The 23,184-nt window shown below is 34.2% G+C and overlaps 1 protein-coding gene across 3 annotated transcripts in view; it reads left to right on the top strand.

Moving 5' to 3' along the window:
* Nucleotides 1-23,184, top strand: part of LOC128215430 (neurogenic locus notch homolog protein 3-like) — a 40,368-nt gene that overhangs the window by 3,931 nt on the left and 13,253 nt on the right. The window contains exon 1 of one of the 3 annotated variants that reach the window (XM_052922113.1): nucleotides 3,554-3,710. The exons of 1 other annotated variant lie outside the window; for it this stretch is intronic. In XM_052922113.1, the coding sequence (XP_052778073.1) occupies nucleotides 3,656-3,710 (55 nt within the window). In that variant the 5' untranslated portion in view covers nucleotides 3,554-3,655. Of the gene's footprint in view, nucleotides 1-3,553; nucleotides 3,711-9,970; nucleotides 10,004-23,184 lie in introns of those variants that run through there. One more of the 3 variants, XM_052922117.1, reaches the window with a different exon arrangement.

Below are 23,184 nucleotides of genomic sequence, written 5' to 3'. Positions count from 1 at the left end.
ACTTTTTTCAAAATTCTTGACTTAGTTCAAAAATGAAAATACTGACTAAACTTTTTCTTCTGAGTATATTATCTTTTTAAGCTGTACAACATTAACATGTTAACTAGTTATGGTTTGCGAATTCCACTAAGTAAGTAACATAATAACTGTTTAACTAGATAAGATTCGTGTTACAAGTTACCTATAAATGCATTCCATATTCACTGTTTATTCAGGCGCTAACAGGTTATCTAGTTATGTTTTGCGAATTCCACTTAGTAAGTAGCATACTAACTGGTTAATTAGATAAGATTCGTTTTACCACTTATTAAGTGAAATTCGCAAATCATAAGTAGATAACCAGTTGCATAAATATATTTATAGATAAAATATTTATCGTACCAAAAAGTATCGCGAATTAACCGCATAGCTAGATATTAAATTATAGCGAACATTAAGTGGTTAACACGAAACAATTCGCGAACGTTATCAAGTTATTTTACGGCAGTAATATACCACCATAGTATTACTATCTGAAATCATATAATGGTCAAACCAAACATGAACGACGTTTGTATACTACAAACAATGGTACATGAAGAGATTCTTGGAATTATTTAAACTATGTCTCCTTGATGGAACGCCAAAACTACATTAACCCAAACATTTGAAGAGTTTTTCAAATGATAAGCGACATATTCAATTCAATTAAATGAAAGAGGGCCCCAATCGAATGAAAGCTAGCATCAATTGAATTAAAGACCTCTCCAAATCTTTTGGACAGCTCCACAATTATCTTGAATTAACCTCCTGAGCAAATAAACTGAATTAAAGAGCTCTTCAGTTGAATTGTAGAGCTCTCAGAATCAATTAGAGGCCTCATTAACCACATAATTACCTTTTTTCCGATTTGTCTCTAAAGGGTGGAATATAATTCTTTACATTTCTCAGCGGTAAAGAGGTCTTCATCTTGAAATTAACCAGGCGATTTCCCAGTTTCCAAACTGCACACTTGTTATATAATAATTTAATAAAGCTAATGGAGCTAATTAATGATGAAATCAAAGTTTTGTACATGTGACTTTCCTTTATACGGATCACCTGTATCTGCTCTGTTGTTGTTTTTATCAGTTTATCTACAACTTTCGTATTAGTATACTAGCTACTTTCTATATCTTTTTCCCCATTACCTTTAATGGATTTATTCCAGTAGTTTGTATTAATGGTAGGTATGGAATTATGTAAAATTAATTTTTAAATGCATGACAATCTTGTATGTATCTGTTCTTCTTTTCTGTTGTATATATGTATTACTTTATTGTTTATACCTTGCGGTCAAGGATAACCCGTGAAAGTGCAAGCACTTATTTTCAATGAGATCCTTTGTTTTTACTGAAGGGACAGTACGCGGGGATACAAGGGAATTTTGCAAACCTAATACTGTTTCAATATTTCTATTACAAGTTTCATTCACTTCCATTCAATAGTTCTGATAAAAATTCATTTATTTGCTGAAACATATATCTAAGAAGTATTAAAGTAGTGTTTCTTTCGTTTCTTTTGTATACGATTTGTTATGCATTGTTCTCACAAATTTAGAACTATTCCGCAAATTCCATTCTGTTTAAGTATAGACAACAGTCCAGACCCTATCACAGTGTGTGTATACCACGTGATAAAATACGTCATGATGCTATGAAGACTTAAATTTAAGATAACTTTCCCTTTACTACACCATTTTGAATAAAACAAAGGGCAGTCTACGCCGCTTAAAGAGCCCCACCGTCGTTTTATTACTGAAGTTTGATAGGGTGATTAGTTTCATCAAACACATCGACAAACCTTTCGAAGCAAAATATTGACTTCCGACATATAGCATTTATGACGCAATTTATCACGTGGAATACACACACTGTATCAGAAGCTTAATAAATGCCTCAAAATGCAATACATGTAGATTCTTTTTTATCAAATGCTGTAGATATTTGAAATATATATCGATAAGTTGATAAACTGTTGAATGACCTGGCAAAAAACAAACTGTTTAGAGTAAAAAACACTGTTAAATTGCAAAATAGTATAAACGTGTTTAAAAATTATTCGTTCCATGATTTTTTCGACACAGCTTATTTATTTACAGTTTGTCCTACTTTGAAAGCCAATGAGATTGCTGCATTTCGTTTTAAATTTGAAAAATATTTCCCATATTCTGCAATTCGTCCTTGATATGAACTCCGATACAGAGAAAATACAGTGATATTTGGCCTACGTGACTTTTCTAGAAAGTAGGCGGAACAAAAGATAACTAATACTTAGAATGCCCGTATTATTGAAAGCATCAACATTTTACAGTAAACAATACAGGCTCCGCCTACTTTCTAAAAAGTAGACCCCTAGATTTGCAACCAAAATTAATCAACAACATATCTTGTGTGTTTATTAAATTTTGCAACCAAAATTAATCAACAAGTTTTTAAAGAACTCATTATCACTATCCAGAATTGTCAAGTCCATGACGCTAACTTTTTAGAACAAAAGCCAACACGAGACAGCGACAATTTAATTCTTAGGTCTGCATGTACCGCACCATACATCACGTGACATCAAAGAACCGGTGCCGCGCCACTAGATTATTTCCCTGGCTTGTCAATCAATTTTTGGGTGGAGTCGGCATTTGTTAGTCAACGTTTTGCCGGGTGTGCGGACGTGACAAACTGTAAGCAAGTTATCTTTCATATTTTTAAAAATACGGAACATATTGCTCCGCTCGCCTTCGGCTCGCTTGCAATATATTCCGTACATTCCGCATATTTTAAAAAAATATGAAAGATAACTAATACATATAAGTGAAATGGGTCTATGATTGACAGGCTCTTCCTTATAATCCTTTTAGAATTACGGCATTACATGTGCAAGTTTCCAAATTTCTGGATAAACACCAGTATTTACTGAACGGTTGAAAAGGCATACATAGGGAAAAGCACAGTGTTTTGACGTTTCTTTTAATATTCTTTGACTTAACTGACCTTGACCAGTTCATTTGTTAATGTCTAGGTTTTCCAAAATGTAAATGACTTTCTGTTCATAAATGATAAATTCACTTAAAACAATGGTTTGTTTTTAAATTAAAACGTGGTAATGTACAACTTCAGTCATTTACATTAAATATAGATGTAAAGTAGTTATTTAGTGCGTTTACTTTTTCCACGGCTGTGTGTTGGTTATTCTCGTTGGTTCATTAATATAAATTGTCATATTATTTAATGATTAAATGTCACATGAAATTTATGGTTGTGATAATTTATAATTCGACTTACGTGTTGTTCTGATGCTTTCTCTAAACATGCATTAAGGTTATCCCAAAAGTCAATGGCATATTAAGAGGCGGTCTGTATATCGTGCATAATAAGAAGCTATTGTTACGATCATTTCTTCTAATCCATAAATATTCAGGAAGCAATCTTTCTAAATCTGGTAGTGAAGTTGGTCTAAGATGTCCGGAAACATAAGTAAGGAAGCCACTTGAATGTCATCTAACATTTTTTTAATGTGCAGTTTAGACACGATGTTACAATTTCCAGTTTTAAAGATCGTTCAACTGCAAGCAGCTAGATTCTGATATTCGCTTAATGCATTAATATCCTATTTTGTGTCGGCCATAAAAGTGGAAGATACGATGGACGTAAAATGGATATCCAGTTTGGATTTTCTTACTGTTTTAATACTCATAGGTATGTTATAGTTGTTATTACTTTTTCACAAATTAATAATGCATATCACTTTCAGCCTATTTTCGTAAAGTTTGAATTTCAGTTACCTTAGGTTTGATCTTTCCGTCCGCAAGTTTAAAAGCTTTCAGCGCATTCTCCCCGCATAGCATTGCCGCAATGTCCGGGCGCCGTCTGTCTACCCGTCTGTCTTTCCACCCGCCTATCCCAATTCTTGTCTGCTTTATAACTGCTCAAGCGTTTGAAGGATTTCGAAATTACTTTGCACCAATACCACGCTTAGCCACTGAAGGTCTACAGTGTATGTTACAGTCATATACCTTCAAGGTCAAACTAAAAGGCCATAGGTTAAAATGTTGATATAACTTTGTCTCCATGGGCGCTCCACCCAACGGAAATATTTCAAAACAAACCTAGCGCAAGCGTTCATTTGATCCAGCTGTGATAAATATCGTATGTCCATGTACCATCAAGGTCAAAGTCACATGGGCGCTCCACCCAAATATACTTCATTCCTTATTCATCTAGAGCACTCTCGTTTAAATCGTTAGATGATCTTAAATAATGTACTATATTAAATATTATTCGACAAAACCTGTGTCTTAATTGTTAGAATATGTTACCTAATGTGCTTTATTCTTAAACTTCTAGAGCACCTACGTCTAAATTGTTAGATTGTATTACGTAATGTTCTATATTCTTTATACTCTGAGAGCACCTCGTCTAAATTGTTAAACTAAATGACTTTTTAAAAAAACCCACATGTTATTAATCCCTAAAAAAGTCAAATTAACGTCATGTTAAACGGCATCAACTTGACAATTAAGTAACAAAGCTTTTAGCGTGTTTTCGAGGCCATATTTTATAATTGTTGTGTAAAAATGAACGCCCTTCAACGATGCAGTTTTGTGAAGTTTTGGAAGGTTTGCAATATATTTATATGAAACTGACGTGCAGATATCATCACTTACTTAGGTGCTGCAGGTAAAATATGTTAGCTCGGTAAGTGTGAATGATGCATTAACATCTGAAATTTTCCGATAACGACGAATGAAAAACCAGTGTATACATTTTTGGCGCAAAACATTTCTTTAACTTTTTTGAATATGCTTTTCGCGAGAAAATACTCATTCCGATAGCCTCAGTGTCAGAAAAATGGCTGTAAATGCATTGGATCAATGAATCCCCGTATTTGCAGGTTTAGTGCAAGACAGCTTCAATTCCGTAAAAAAATGATTTAGTTACAACAGGTCTGCACTAACCCTCAACTTTGTGCTAAAAAGTGAAGGTTCCTGATTTTCACTTTGTCACTTTGTAGTGTTTTTTTTGTCTCTCCTGAAAAGTACCATTTTAGCGTTTGATATATACACAAAACATAATGTTGTGTGTGTCCAACAAATGAGAAACGACATTGGCAATTCAGTCGTTTTTTTTCTTGTACATTCCATGTGACGTCACTTGCAGTTTGAGTTATTTGTACCTCTTATAACTGTAATGGTTTGAAAGCATGGAAAATATACATTTTAGTATACAACCTATATTTCCAACGAATGATATCGCTTGAAAGGTTGACCTTCTCCTTTTTCAAATGTATAAGGTCTTATTTAAATGCTAAACATGCATTTTGTTTTGAGAGCCGGATTTGCAGACATTCGCGCAGGAACATTATTCGAATACACCCACAAATAACAAACAATTGTACACAATGTTCTGGTGTCTGGAAATGATTAGAAATGTTTCTCTTTAACAAGACAGTTCTCTCATTGTTTATATTGTTTCGCATGCTGTAGAGTTTTATATTAACTACTCAACTCCGCTTGAAATTAACAAGGTTTGTTCCCTGTTCCACATCTGCACATTCATTTTCTCTCAATGAATCTGATACAATATCTAATGCTGCAGTAACACATCGTTAATAACATGAAGATTAAGGCTGGTATTCAATACTGGTCTTATTTGGATCTAAGAACGATGTGGCTAATCGGATTGCTTGCTATTAATAACAGACCAATAGAGTGAATGAAGTCAATGATGTATGACCATAAGATTAACTTAAGTTGAATATTGAACCCCTACCTCATTATCATAAAAATACTTAAGTCTCTTCGCAACGGCAGTCGCGAGTCATTGTATCACATAACATATTTTATTTATTTTTGTTACTCTTTTTAAAAGCGCATGTTCTCATAAGTTATGTTGATGAAATATTTGGTCTATATTTTATTGAAAGAAAAAATAATATTGCGCAGAAATTGTGCTCGAGTCAAAATTATTTTTCTTATTACTTAAAGTTCATTATTTTGCTCTAGGTTGTTTTTAGAATATTGAGCAATGATGTTTATCAACCTAATGCACAAAATACGTTGTTGTTTTTTATAAATAGTATTGAGCAATGATGTTTATCAACCTAATGCACAAAATACGTTGTTGTTGTTTTATAAATAGTATTGAGCAATGATGTTTATCAACCTAATGCACAAAATACGTTGTTGTTTTTTATAAATAGTATTGAGCAATGATGTTTATCAACCTAATGCACAAAATACGTTGTTGTTTTTTATAAATAGTATTGAGCAATGATGTTTATCAACCTAATGCACAAAATACGTTGTTGTTTTTTATAAATAGTATTGAGCAATGATGTTTATCAACCTAATGCACAAAATACGTTGTTGTTTTTTATAAATAGTATTGAGCAATGATGTTTATCAACCTAATGCACAAAATACGTTGTTGTTTTTTATAAATAGTATTGAGCAATGATGTTTATCAACCTAATGCACAAAATACGTTGTTGTTTTTTTTATAAATAGTATTGAGCAATGCTGTTTATCAACCTAATGCACAAAATACGTTGTTGTTTTATAAATAGTATTGAGCAATGCTGTTTATCAACCTAATGCACAAAATACGTTGTTGTTTTTTTATAAATAGTATTACTCTAACAGTAGTTATTTTGAATAATGTCATTCTACATAATGTGGAAAATTATTGAGGTATATAGAGATTGGGACTAAACTGAAGTATTTTCGTGATAAAGGGGCCACGAAGTTATATATTTCATTGTTTTCGTCTGTTTTCCTATAGCTTTCTGGGAAAGCTACATGCAAATTTTATGCATAAAGAATTCATTTTCAAACATCGACCCAAGTCCCTTGTTATTATACGTGTTCTGATTTATTCTGATCAGTTTTATATAAGGCCTAAAAAAAATGTCTGTTTCGGGTAACCCGACCCTACCTACAAAAATGCGCCGACCCTAACTATTTTTTTCCGTTTCTGAGCAAAAAAAAATATTCGTTAGCGAATAGAGAGTAACGAAGGGCGGATAAATGCAGATTTTAATCAGAATTATTGTTTATATGATAAAACAAAGTCAGGCAATGACAGTAAGGTAGGAAAGCCTGTCATGTGCAAGAAAACACTCTGAACTTACGACAGATTTTGAAAAAAATAAATATTTAAAAAAAAAAATCCCTACCTACCCTACCTAGAAATTTTGGGAAGGTTACCCTAAACAAACATTTTTATTTTTTTTTTGGCCTAAATGAAACTGGTTTAACGCAATAACATTTATAGTAAATTTATCGAATCTCTTTTAACATGTAAGAAAGAACACTAGTATTTGCTATTGGTTATAATGTGTTTAAAGTACAGTCGAACACCGTCGGCTTGAACACCAAGGGACCGGCGAAAATACTTCGAGCCTCGGGAAATTCGAGCCAAGCGGGAATGCTTACCTTCAGTAGAAAGAAATCGGTACTTTACATCGAGGTCGAGCCAACGAGGAAATCGAGCCAAGCGAGTTTGAGCCAACGGGGTTTGCCTATTTAATGTATATATAAAGAATACTTGTGATATGATTTCGGTAACTCTAAACATAGGTATTTTTTCAAAGGCATCAATTCATTGTTATTAAAAAGAACCGTAAAACTAAGTGTTCGGCCTATGTAACTGGGGTAGTCTACACAATGTTACAATTTAGTTTTTAAAGCTGCATTCTCAGAGATTAAACGTTTTGACAACTTTTTTTTTATTTTTTGTCCTGGGACGAGCCAATTTTTGCGAATATGCCAATTATATAAGAAAGCTGACAAAAATTAAATGGCAGATTTTTATATCTTAAGTTCAAAAATTGATGTTTTATGCATGTTCCATAAAACATTAATTTTCGAACGGAAATATGAAAATCTGCGAACTGATCTTTAGTCAGCAATCATATATCATTGGTTGGCAGATATTTACGCAAAAAATGCTTTTTCCAAGACAAAAAAAAATTAAAAAAAGGTTGTATAAACGGTATATCTGTAAGAGTGCAGCTTTAAACGCCATATACATATAAGTTTGCCACAAGACAGGTTCTTACTTTGATTTTACATTAATCATTTCCATAAGTCTATATGAATGGCCATAAAATTTAACATTTGTTTACTGCATTCTAATATCCTGTTTTGTCCATTGTTCATTTTTGTAAGAAACGGTGGACGCAAAATGGATTTTCAGTTTGGGGTTTCCTTCAGCTGCATTTCTTACATTGTTATCAAATTCATTGAACCGATTGTTCGGAACTTCGTTAAAATTAACAAAGCTGTTAACGCCATTGATGTTAAATTTGAAAGTTTTACTGCTCTGGAAATTCCTTAGACACACCCGTGATCTGAAGTATTTCTAACAATATTTGAAAGAACTGTTTCAGCTGTTTGTTTTATTGAAATATATGAGTACATGATCAGAAAGTTTAGCTTAAATAGTTTATAACTTTTGCAGTAATATCCAAAAAGACGGATCTTGAAACGCCCATGAAAGTTGTAATTATATTAATGGTTACGCATAATGCTTAATGATTGCATATCTCCACTTTCATTGGCTGAAAAACCGTTCAAAACTGTTTATTTTTCGTTTGGATTTGTATCGCACACCCTAATCTATAGAAACAAACCATGCGGAGAATGAAAACCCCAGCATGATATTAGTAACCCCACATTGCAATTACATAAGGTGCGTCAATCACCTGAGGTTGCAACGTTACAAAAATGATTTATTTGCCAAGGGTGGTATTCAATATTCAACTAAAGTTAATTTTATGGTCATGCATCATTGACTTCATTCACTCTATTGGTCAGTTATTAGTAACAAGCAATCCGATTTGCTACATCATTCTTAGATCCAACTAAAACCAATATTGAATACCGGCAGGTTAATTTAGAATTTAAATTATTTGATGTAAAGTATGATGAAATTATCTTTGTTCTACTTTTGTCTTTCTATATATTCGAACAGGGACATTCTTTACTCCTAAAAACAAACGAGTGTGCATAATTGATGTTATTGTAAGAACTACGTCTCCTCAACAACATATATCTCTGATTTATCCACATTGTATCTGATATATATATAGAAAGGTTGAATGTTTACATTAATTTCTTATTGCAGAGATAGCACCAGCTTGAAATTAATCAGTCTGTTTCATGTTCAACTGAATATTTTTGTAAACATTTCTATTCTTGAAAACAAACTAAGGGGAAATGGGAATAAACATGTTACCGGTTTCAATCGTTTCTTTGCAAAACAAATGAGTGATTTGCACCAAATGTGAGCTTCCTTTTAGTGAATATGTGCCCTGCTTTCTTTCTCTCTAATGTGTTTTTGAGCCACTTCATGTTGCAATTGACATTTATTAGAATGATAAATATTACGTAAAAATCATCAAAATGTTTTATTTTCCCTTTTACAAAAACACAAATGCTTTCTTATTCAGTGTTATTTTTGCACTTTCAAGGGAATGGTGGCGAGACCATTTGATAGGAGAAAATAGCGCCGTTTTGGCAAAAAGGAAAATACAAACATGATTCATATAATGTTCAATTTGTTTTCAAAGCGTTTATTCAACAAACCTATCGACATATTATTGAATGGCATTTTATTGCAACATTTTTCAATGGACCTTAAAAAAATGTTTTTTTTTGTTTGTTTGTGTATTTTTATGGTGATTTTTTACCTGGGTAGGAGAAAAATGTATACTTTTTTAGGAGGGGAATGGGGCCGAAATCTCCACATTTCCACTGTTATTACAAAAGTTTATAGGCCTTTAAGATAAATGCAATATATCTCAATACTCTAAATATATATGTTATCATTAAACTATAACAGGAAGACATATACTGAAAGGTGCTTATATTTTCGATTCATAAAATAAAAAATATATGGCATTTACTTCCTTAAAATCCGTTTTGTTACAAATAAGACAGCAATCATGGACATGCAATGGATTTTAATTACAGCTATGATTGACATAGGTACGTTAGGATTTTTTTTTATTTTCCTGAATGATAACTATATGCAAATAAGATTCACAGGAATGCTTTATTTAGGCAATATATAATAGGTTTTCCCTGAAGTTGACAACAACTATGTATGGTATATTATCCTAATCATTGTTGCTGTTGGCCTGTGGTTGTGGTGTTGGCGTTGTAGCGGTTCCGTTTTCTCTAAGTTTTGCGAGTCCAATTCCTGACTGTGTTGAAGTGAATACTGCATTTATACCCAATGTCAATCGGACAAACAAAGTAGAATTATTGACCACATCAATTGTTTTATTACTATTGTGCGTTGTACGTTAGGATTTGTTTTATTTTCCTGAATGATAACTATATGCAAAAGTACAGCTTACATAAGATTCACACAAATGATTTATTAAAGCAATATCTAATAGGTTTTCCCTGAAGTTGACACCAACTGTGTATGGTGTATTATCCTTTCATTGTTGCTGTTGGCTAGTGGTTTCGGTGTTGGCGGTAGTTGCGGATCCGTTTTGTTTTGTTTTGCAAATCCAATTCCTGACTGTGTTGGAGTGACGACAGCATTTATACCCAAAGCCACTTGTACAAACAAACTAGAGGTATTGGTTATGTTTCTGGAAGCATTTGCTTTATTATTGTTGTTTATAATATATTGACCCATCTGATGGAATATTCACTGTACTTTTATTGCAAAAACAACATCTTAACCACAACAGTTTTGTTTGATGAGTAATGCTATGTTTGTCACGTTCGTTTTACCATTTAAACGCGGAGAGATATCAACTAAAACAGTTTCACCTATTTGTTTTACTCTCTCTCTCTCTCTCTCTCTCTCTCTCTCTCTCTCTCTCTCTCTCTCTCTCTCTCCCTCCCTCCCCCTCTCTCTCTCTCTCTCTCTCTCCCTCCCTCCCTCCCTCCCTCCCTCCCTCCCTCCCTCTCTCTCTCTCTCTCTCTCTCTCTCTCTCTCTCTCTCTCTCTCTCTCTCTCTCTCTTCATACATTTGGTTTGCGTACTTTCACATCTTTACGGGTAAAGGTGTGTTATGCTGACCTCAATGATTTTGGGAAGTTACCGCTTTGCCCGCCTGTCCGTCGGTCCATATTCCGTGTCCGCCCCATCACTGTCCAACCTATGGAATGCTTCCGAAATAACTATGCACCTACCTTTATTTACAAGATTGAGCCAAACTTCCAGCAATGAAATTCTAGAGTCGATGCCACTCAATTTCTCCTCAGACAATCAGTAATAGCCTTGGACATTTTTTATCCCATCAAGTCGTCGTACACAGCACATATTTCAGTAACGTACCTTTAAGCCAAATCATGCCAGATGGCCATTCTTTATATATAGCCTTTGCTCCAAGATAGTGTAGCAAAGTACTTCCAAGGTTAACACACATTATAGTTCAAAGACAAGCCATTTTTCGGGTGCTACCCATGACTCCAAGGATTTTAAAATAATCTTCCACAAATGTTTACATGCACAGTGTTCCAGCTGAAAACTTTAGAGGTCGATGCCACATAATTCAAAACATATTTCATTAAATTGCTTTAAAATACGCTCTCTCTAAAAATAATGTTTGTTTTTGTTTTGACTAGATTTTTTTTATTTAAACAGTTGTCATATGCCTAAACACTTGTTTCAAAAAGCATGTAGGAGTTAGTGGAATTCAATGGTGTCTTTATTAGATCGTAAGCAAAATTATATATTTCAGGATGGAATGAAGTAAAATTTCGACATTTACTGAAATACAGTTAAACTTGGACATTGAGTGAGATAAACATTTAAAGTCAGAATTTTAATGGGATATAGTCGATTATAGATTTAAATTCCTTAAATTAAATTGCTTTTTGATTGCATCGGCGAATTAGCATAATGCTCAATGATTACAATTATGGTGGACCTTTTGCCAATGGCATTCATAGATTTGACACAAAATATATTTTAAATACAAGTGTAGACAGTTGACATTTCAAATAACAACTGTGGTAAGTGGGAGATTATGTGCAAACCAGTTGAAATGCCTGTGAATTCGTGAACTCATGTTCCATAAGTATTGATACAGAAGTGTTGATGCATGTGTGGTCTGTTGGTGGTGTTTGTACGTGTGTGTCTCTCATTCGGTGTTGTTGCTCCGGCCATTACCACCTTCTATCCACGTACATTGCTATATGAATAATGAGTGTACCATTTTTTGTGTATGCATTTCTATTGGATATAGCGCAACTGTGATTGAAGAAACAAACAGTAAAACTTATGACATCAGTAAAACTATTATACACGTATATACGTAAGACAATCCATGTAAGTTTAAAGACATATTTGGTAAGTCATGTTGTTTTTTTCTTTTGACATTAACGAACACATACATATTCTAGTATATGTACATTATACTGTGCAAAATTGATTAGGAACACCTTAGTCCAGATCGTTAGGTTATAGTGTACAATATACTCTAGGAACACCCTCGTCCACATAGTAAGGTTAAATTGTGCAGTACTCTAGGAACACCCTCGTCCAAATCGTAAGGTAATACCGTGCAATATACTCTAGGAACATCATTGTCCAGATCGTAAGGTTATACCGTGCAATATACTCTAGGAACACCCTAGTCCAGGTCGTAAGATTTTACTGTGCAATTTACTCTAGGAACACCCTCGTCCAGATCGTAAGGTTTTACCGTGCAATATACTCTAGGAACACCCTCGTCCAGATCGTAAGGTTTTACCGTGCAATATACTCTAGGAACACCCTCGTCCAGATCGTAAGGTTTTACCGTGCAATATACTCTAGGAACACCCTCGTCCAGATCGTAAGGTTATACCGTGCAATATACTCTAGGAACACCCTCGTCCAAGTTGTAAGATTATACTGTGCAATATACTCTAGGAACATCCTTGTTCAGATCGTAAGGTTATACCGTGCAATATACTCTAGGAACACCCTCGTCCAGATTGTAAGGTTATACTGTGCAATATACTCTAGGAACACCCTTGTCCAGATTGTTAGGTTATACAGTGCAATATACTCTAGGAACACCCTCGTCCAGATTGTAAGGTTATACTGTGCAATATACTCTAGGAACACCCTCGTCCAGATTGTAAGATTTTACTGTGCAATATACTCCAGGAACACCCTCGTCCAGATCGTAAGGTTATACAGTACACTATACTCTAGGAACACCCTCGTCCAGGTTGTAAGATTTTACTGTGCAATATACTCTAGGAACACCCTTGTCCAGATCGTAAGGTTATACAGTGCACTATACTCTAGGAACACCCTTGTCCAGATTGTTAGGTTATACAGTGCAATATACTCTAGGAACACCCTCGTCCAGATTGTAAGGTTATACTGTGCAATATACTCTAGGAACACCCTCGTCCAGATTGTAAGATTTTACTGTGCAATATACTCCAGGAACACCCTCGTCCAGATCGTAAGGTTATACAGTACACTATACTCTAGGAACACCCTCGTCCAGGTTGTAAGATTTTACTGTGCAATATACTCTAGGAACACCCTTGTCCAGATCGTAAGGTTATACAGTGCACTATACTCTAGGAACACCCTCGTCCAGGTTGTAAGATTTTACTGTGCAATATACTCTAGGAACACCCTTGTCCAGATTGTTAGATTCATCTGTACATTATACTCTAGCAACATCTTCGTACATATTTTTAGATTATACTGTACCATATACGTTAGGAACAACCTCGTCCAGATTGTTAAATTGCTCTGTGCAATATACTCTAGGAACTTCCTTGGCCAGATTGTTAGTTTTTACAATGGAGTATACTCTACATGTATTCAATTTAATGTTACCCTCCACTTCGGGAACGTCTTTGTCTTAATTTTGAGGTGCTTAAATGTATTTTTTTGTTTTCATTTTACTTCCGGAAACCCACCTTCTAAATTGTTTAGATAAATGACTTTTAAAAACATCTGTCATTTATACCTAAATAAAGTTGGATTAACGTTGTGTGAAACAGCATCAAGTTGACAGTTAAGTAACCAAGCTTGCAGCATGTTTCCGAGACCATTACTTTTACTTGGTGTGAAATAGTCAACGCCCTTCAGGCAAAAATGCAAATTTTCTGAAACTTTAAAACAATTCTAATTATGGTTTGCAATAAAAAAAGAAATTAACGATCATTAACAAAACAGTGCTTCAGGAAATATTTGTTATATCGATAAATGCGGTTAATGCATGAGCATATGGGAAATACTATAGAATAGTAATACATCAGTTTTGTTCTACAAGTGATTATCAGTTTACATTAATGTCGTCTCTTCTTGTTCATTTTCTGTGATATCATTTGCACTTGAGTTGCTTTGCAAGTTTATTAATTGACATGTTATATTATTGTATGAATACATGCTTATGATATTCAATTAAGTAGTACCTGGGAGAGAGTTTTGTGTGTCAAAAACTCATATTGCACTATCATCTCGTTTGAAAATCATATGCTCTATGATGTGGACATACGTGAATATACGTTTTTAAAATATTCGTTTTGATTCTTAAAATATTAATGTTCAGAAAGAAGAAACAGATTAACTTTTTTGTATGTATGCATGTTTTACACCTTAAAATTTATGACCGGATCTGCACTGCACACTCAGGTTTCATCCCTTTTACAGGAGCAGGTCATGCAGAAGAGGAACATGCATATCAACCCTTGTTTTGAAAAGCCTCAGTGGTTAAACGGTATTGTTGGTATTCGAGACAAAAACTGTTTAACAACATCTGAGGCTTAATGACTCGAAATAAACTTTGCTATATTTGTCATTTCATTAAATTTAGTTTGGTACAAAACAAACCTCAAACCCTATTTGAAAGGCTTGGCGTTGTTGTTATTTAGGGCGATCTATAAAACAACATTTGCGGTTTAAGGCGAGTGAGTTGACAGAAACTCGGCTATATTTGTCATCCTCGGTTTAACTATTTAAATGTGGTGCAATGACTCGTGATGTCCTTTTAGTCGTAACATTGTTTTGCAAGTAACAAAAATGGATGTAAAAATGATTATCGGTTTGGATTTGTATGCAGCTTTAATGCTTGGAGTTTTGAACTTTTGTTATTTTTCTTTTTTAAAAGTACGGTTACGGCGGCTGTCTTATTGTATGTGTCTAAAATGTGGAGTAAAATGACACCTTTTATTTATAAGAATTTAAATTGTCAATAGTTGTCTTGTTTTACGTAGTATGTCCCCAAATTTTACTCCAAATTTTAGATAAATAAGATGCACCAACCGCCTTTGGTTGCAGTATCAAAAAGGGAGAAAAAAATGTTGTTTAGAATTCAAATGAGGTGTACATATAATAGAAAGCAGATATCTTTATTGCTATTTTTGTCCCTTTTAGATTTTAGATTTAAGATATCGGAGCAGGCACATTCTCCGAGTTTCTTGGAATCTTTGGAACTATGTATCACTGACAAGATATTTCTCTCTTTTTTCCACATTCCATCCAATATGTTTAGAAAAGCGTAGACTTTACACAAGCTTCTCATCGCAGAGATAGCACCACCATGAAAATAATCAGTCTGCACAATGATTGTAATTATTATAAACGGCACATTCCTCTATGGAAAACACGGGTGAAATGGGAAACATAATGTTACCCGTTGCATACTTTTCTTTGCAAAAGTCCTACGTTCTCTACTGAATGCGAGGTTTTTCTTGGATAGGCCTTTGACCCGTTTTCTGTCACGCCCGTTTATCCCTAATCGTTCGGAATAAGCCAAATATGGATTTGAGGCTTAATCAAATTTTCAAGGTGAAGGTCACCTCTGTAAGTTATTCTGTTCTTTCTGTTCGTAAAATTATTGAACAGTATGTAAAAATCATCAATGGTTGTTCAGTCATTACCTGTTGGCTCAGTATCGCTTGGCTCGATTTTCTCGTTTGCTCGAACTGGATGTAAAATACCGATTTTGATTACTGTTTGTAAGCATTACCGCTTGGCTCGATATACGCGAAAATCGACGTATGTTTGTCGGTCCCTAGGATATCGAGTCAACGGGTTTTGACTGTATTTACCTTTTTTCGTCCTTTTAACAATAAAATAATTACTTATTCCATTGTTTGCTTGGCCTTGGCTATGTGATGTGAGCATGAGGGGCAATATTATGTCGTATTAATCGGATACATCATCATTTATGTTTGCTGTAAGACAATTACAATGACATTCATTTACCATTTCAATTAAACAATTCGCATGATGTATTCACTTCATTTATATCTTTCGTGTCATAAGTTTTGTGAGCGGCATGGACTTGAAATAGAGTTTGATTACGGCTATTATCGACATAGGTACGTCAGGATTTTTGCTGAATGACAGTTAATTGACAGTTATATGTATTGCATAGCTGTAACGGACCTGTTCGCAGATCTTATGTTGGCAACTATGTTTTGTAACGGTGTTTTATATTAAGTTATTTTGCTGACTTTTTTAAGCAAACACCAAACAACAGATGGTAGAATTGCCTTCCAACGACATTCGGTCGAAAAGAGCCCTTTCTGTCACCTTTTGAAATAATTATTAACAATAGAGTTTGTATATAGTTTTTTGGGTGATTTATTATTGAAACGAGCAGTTTGTTCACAATTTAATCGATCATTTATATATGTCTGACCGTATAAAACGTGTTCCTTTAAAAATATAGAAATTAGAGCAAAGATGTTGTGTAACATGGTATGTTTTCCCCTGCAATTGACACCCACCAGCCACTGTGTATGAGGTATTAGTATCAATGTCGGTGTGACGATGATGATGATGACGATGATGACGACGATGATGATGATGATGATGATGATGATGATGATGATGATAGTGATGCTGCTACTGCTGCTGCTGCTGCTGCTGCTGCTGCTGCTGATGATGATGATGATGATGATGATGCTGATGATTGCTGTGTGTCCAGTGTTTGACTGTGTTGGAGTTAACACCGCTTAGATACTCCATGTGAATTGTACACCCAAATAACGAATATTCCTAGAATTATTTTCCATGTTTGTTGAAGATAGACTGAATTTGCATATTATCATTATAACTGAGTTATAAGTTCATTTGGTGGATTATGTTCATTACATTTTATTACAAAAAAAACGCCTTAACCACACGATTTTGAATAATGTGTAATGTTATGTGTGTCACATTTGGTTAACCATTTAAGCGGGGGAGATAGCAATTACATACGTTCTCCTCTTTGTTTTTTTTCGTTTCAAATACTTGCATATTTAACTACCCAACCGATCAATTGATTTCGAAATGACATAGTTCAAATCTTTGAATGGTAAACCGCCGAAGTGCAGAGTGCGAGATCCAGTCAACATTATTCGTGTCCGCTTCATAACTCCTCCACCAATTTCAAAACACCCTGGCACACATGTATATCCCATCGAGCAATCTCCTACGCAGTGATCTGTTAAAAGATTTCAGCTAAATACTTTTTGTGATCATGTTGTTTTTTTCTTTTCTCTTTTTTTGGATATTTTAATATCGAGATGCATTTAGGTTAAAATACATTATTATTTTCTTTTAAATTAAAGATAATTTACAATCTAAACCGATATTCTATATTACGCATCATGTGAGCGTCTATGGCCACGTGATTTGCAAGGTGGCTGTTAGGGAAGTAACACTGCGTGGGGTTTGCCCATCGAATCATCGTACACGGCGCATGCTTCAACAACGTACCATATAGGTAAAAGGTCGAACTCTTATCTCCCAACCCGGACTTGGATATCATTTCTTCCATGGAAGATTATTAGTATGGCCGAGAGTGTAAGATAGGTGCACCCCAACCCGAGCGTAGGTTGTTTTGAACACCGCCTGTGCAAGGGCTGAGATGAACCTTTTCTCCCATCTCAGATAAGTAGATCCCGAAATTTCCAGCTTGGCCAAATATTTGGACCTACTTATCTGGGTGGGATAAAGATGTCAAGATCTCAACCCGCATTTCGGATGTTTTGAGTTTCAAGTCTGTAAACCTCGTTTTTTTTTCATAAAATACCTGGCATTCGGACTGGTATATATACACCATGAAAGCTGTAATATTTTGTTCGCAATGTTCATCAAGCAATGAATCGCATGTTTGAGCCATGTATATTCCATGCCAAAGTCACACTGAATAGTCTGGTGATAGGCTTTGTTCTTATTTTTTAATCCTCTCAAATTGTGTGGTTTATTGCAAATGTGTAACACTTCAAGGAGCATACATCATTTCCTTTAAACCTTTGATACTATAAAAAGCAGATTCATAAAACGTTTTTCTAATTAGCAAAACAGAAATAATCTAACTTAATGCATGTCTAACATTTAGCTTAAATATTACTTATTAATTGCAGTTTTTCTTGTATGTTTTATACAGCATAGCTTGATAATTACGTAATACATTAGGGAACATCTGTTCATGTTGCATCACACATCGATTGTTTCAGGTATCCGACCCATAAATATGTGGATTGTAGATGCCTTGTGATCCCACATTTTTTTAATGTATTATAAATATTATAAATTATAAAGATATTATAATTATATTATAACTACATATATTTTAAAACATGTGGTTTTACTAAAAATCGCAATAAATATACTGAAAATATTACAGCTAACAAGTTTTTTGGGCATCCAAAAATGCATAATACAGTCAAAACTCGCTATGTCGAACTCTGTTATGTCTGGTTATGTCGAACATTGTTTTAATGTTTTGAGTTGAGTTATACACTTTTTATATTTCATTTATATGGAATGTTCTTTATCTCGAAGTATTTCGCGGAATCCCAACGACTTCGACATAGCGAGTTTTGACTATACATGTATGTCTTGGCGTCCGATTTCAGTTGAAATCAAAAGCAAATCTACATACAGCAGCAACTTTGTGTATGATGTACTTTCGATCATTTTTTTAAATACTGATAATCAGCAAGCAAGTACCTTTCAAAATAAACAAAAGCTGTGCAGCGTCACCAAGCGTCAAAATTGAATACAAATGTACTTAGGTTAACGGAGCTAGCTCATTTGTTGGTCGTATTCATTAAAAATTAAATAACTTTAAAATCAAACGCTAGTGCAATCCTGCCATCATCTGTCATATTAATTCTGACTGTAATATGAATTAGTCTTTTATTTTAAATTTAGTGCACAATAGCCTAATGTAAGCACGATTTTTTATCATTATTCAGTGATCAATCACAATGTTAAATGAAAATGCAGCTTTTTCATATATGCAGGTGTTGAAAGACGAAGTTGAATCTTGTTGGTCAGCGTAGACTCATAGTATTATTGTTGTTGTTGTCATTGTTGTTGTAGTTGATGATGATGATGATGTTGTTGTTGATGTTGTTGTTGCTGCTGCTGCTGCTGCTGCTGCTGCTGCTGCTGCTGCTGTTTTAAATGTCTACCGGGGCCCTCTAATGGCTGTATAATGACTTAACCCCGTCACATCTCCAAGCTACAAACTATTGAAGCCGAACGGGGAGTTTTACGGAATAGTTGCCCCAAAATAATTTTGTACCAAAAATGCCACGAAACTTACGACATCTAGAGCGTAGTCCGACATCTCTGACTATTGGATATGGTATCGTTTCTAGTTGTAATTTAAAAATAAATAAATATTACAATTACCTTAAAATCATTAACTTGTAATGGTATATTTAAAAAAAAATGAGAAAGACTCTTGGTTTGTTCACTGACAAGACATTGTCATGATTGGCGCATCAATTACATGTATATAAAAATTATTTTGGTGCCATCTTTTCAGCTAGCTTGCGATAAGATATCGTATGACCGTGAAGTTCCGTCGATAACTAGGAGAGTATCTGAAATCGACTTGTCAAATCGTTTTACCCTAGCCTATCCATGAGTGACAATAAAATACAAGCAGAGTTGGTGAAAAAAAACGTGTTTTGAAATTATTGATTTATATAAAAAAAAATATTGTTAATGTAATGTCTCCAAGTCTGTTTTTAACCACTTGCCCCCAAAAAAACGGAATTTTCCAAATAACAACACAGAATTTTTGGCAGAAATCTGCATTTACCTCGAATACCTTACATTGTGTTACGGTTTTTGAAATATCCCTTTTATCCCACTTTTATCAGGCGATACGCTCGTCCTGATACCTGTATGGTATATGATCCATTAATGCCATCAAAATACTAAAAGGATTCTGACATATCTGACTGTTGTTTCATATGAGTGTTGTTTTGCGTTTTATAGCCACACATTCTTATATAATAAATTAACTAACTTTAATTTGCGAACACCCTCTTCATGGATAAACGAGGTTGTTTGTACGACAAGTTGTCATTAATTGTAAAGACCTGATATAGTCAGATGTCAAGTGTAAAAGTGCAGCAGCCTTACTTAACACCACTTTGAAATAAGCATGCAGGAACTAGTCAAATATAGATATGTCTTGCAATGTAGTCAAATATAGATATGTCTTGTAATGTAGTCAAATATAGATATGTCTTGCAATGTAGTCAAATATAGATATGTCTTATAATGTAGTCGAATATAGATATGTCTTGCAATGTAGTCAAATATAGATATGTCTTGTAATGTAGTCGAATATAGATATGTCTTGCAATGTAGTCGATAATAGATATGTCTTGTAATGTAGTCGAATATAGATATGTCTTGCAATGTAGTCGAATAAAGATATGTCTTGCAATGTAGTCGAATAAAGATATGTCTTGCAATGTAGTCGAATATAGATATGTCTTGCAATGTAGCCAAATAAAGATATGTCTTGCAATGTAGTCGAATATAGATATATCTTGCAATGTAGTCGAATATAGATATGTCTTGCAATGTAGTCGAATATAGATATATCTTGCAATGTAGTCGAATAAAGATATGTCTTGCAATGTAGTCGAATAAAGATATGTCTTGCAATGTAGTCGAATATAGATATGTCTTGCAATGTAGTCGAATATATATATGTCTTGCAATGTAGTCGAATATAGATATGTTTTGTAATATAGTCGAATATAGATATATCTTGCAATGTAGTCGAATATACATATGTCTTGCAATGTAGTCGAATAAAGATATGTCTTGCAATGTAGTCGAATATACATATGTCTTGCAATGTAGTCGAATAAAGATATTTCTTGCAATGTAGTCGAATGTAGATATGTCTTGCAATGTAGTCGAATACAGATATTTCTTGTAATATATTCGAATATAGATATGTCTTGTAATGTAGTCGAATACAGATATGTTTTATAATGTAGTCGAATACAGATATGTTTTATAATGTAGTGGAATAAATATATGTCTTGTATTGTAGTCGAATATTGATATGTCTTGCAATGTAGTCGAATTTAGATATGTCTTGCAATGTAGTCGAATATTGATATGTCTTGTAATGTAGTCGAATATAGATATGTCTTGTAATGTAGTCGAATATTGATATGTCTTGTAATGTAGTCGAATATATAGATTAAATGAAATGAAGTCGAAGAAAGAGATTAAATGGAATGGAGTCGAAGATAGGTATAAAATGGAATGAAGTCGAATGAAGAGTATTATGGCATAACGCTAATTATATTTTTGTTTCTTCATCTCAGCGCTGTAGTTGTCATGGAAATGAGTAGAACTGGAAGACCACGCCTAAAGGACCAGTAAAAGAAAGAGCCGTTATTCTACCGTGCATTGTTCTCCTGTACACAAAATATTCTTGGAATTAACAGACGTCTATTTTTACTGCCATATATCCTATCGTTGTTTGGCCAGGTGTTGTTCGTAGACATGACTTTCTCATAGCGTATGGCGCGGTGCGTGTCTGCTTGATGTTTCTTGATGAAATTCTTAATCATTCTTAAGCATACATTGTTATAGAATTTTGCAATTTAGTAGTATTAGATTCATCAGCGAGAAATCACAAACGGATTGCTTATTTTTTATACAGTATCTTGTTTAGAACATCCGGGGGGTAAAGTTTACTTTCCGTCCTGTCTCGGTAGAATTTATTACATTAGATAGAGTTATTCGTTATTAATTTAGTTGTAATGTTGCTTTTTACGCTGTCACCTAGACAATACAACACGTTGATGTGGTATTTTTATTAATTAATTGTTGTTTTGCATTTAAGCTGCACTCTCTCAGATATACTGCCATTTTTACAACTTTTTTTGCCTTGGAAAGAGCAAATATTTGCATAAATTTCTGCAAACCAATGATTTTGAGACAAAAAATCAGATCGTAGATTTTCATATTTCCGTTCGAAAATTAATGTTTTATATCTTGAACCGTTACTAACGGTTTAAGAAAAATGCTTAAAACATTTTTTTTTTTAACTTAAGTTTAAAAATCTGCGATCTAATTTTTGTCAGCAGTCTTATATAACTGGTGTCCATGGATTTTCGTAAAAATTGGCTCGTTCCAAGATAAAAAAAATGTGAGAGTGTGGCTTTAAATTCTTTGCATGTTCGTATTGTAAGTGCGCATCAACAACACGTTTTTCGTTTTACGACATCGCGGAATGATGGGCAATCATCTAAAGTGTACAACTATTGCTGTTGTTGTTTTTTGGTCTGTACACAGATCCGATATGGCCTTTCTTTTTGATGACTTTCAAACAAAATAATGCATTAAAAATGGCATCGACCTATATAGTGCCCCTTAAAATTGTTGCCTTAAGTTGGTGATGAATGCGGCTTTTATGAGTGACTTACTTTTTAACCTGACGTTGTATTTACCACTCACCTGAAAAATCTCATAATTATACCTTAGACTTGGTATCATTTTACGACTGAACTCTGTCATAACCATGCAACTCATAATGTTTTTATGGACGTTTTTTTTCTGAGGGTATGATCAGACGATAGCGTAGCCAACTTAGCATCATTCGGAGCTCCTCGGCCATTTTTATGTTGTTTTCGATAAAAATGGCCGAGAAGTTAGCATTGGTTTCAGACAAACGAATGGCAAATAACTTGACATGGCCATAATACGGCTGGGTAAAACGTACGGGGATTTTCATGTTTCTGGCCGAATGAATTAAGTAGCCATGCAGACTTCAGGGGCGGGAACAGGACTGGACGTCAAAGGGGGCGTCACTTAAAAACTTTTGTCAGACTTGCGCTTCTCCATCCGAACCGAAATTGTTTAGTTTAAAATAATAATAAAATGGGGGTACTCCCTCGCGAAATTTTTAACAATAT

This window comes from Mya arenaria, chromosome 13 (genome assembly GCF_026914265.1).
Source record: "Mya arenaria isolate MELC-2E11 chromosome 13, ASM2691426v1".
NCBI lineage: Eukaryota > Metazoa > Mollusca > Bivalvia > Myida > Myidae > Mya > Mya arenaria.
This window is presented reverse-complemented; position numbering and strand designations above follow the sequence as displayed.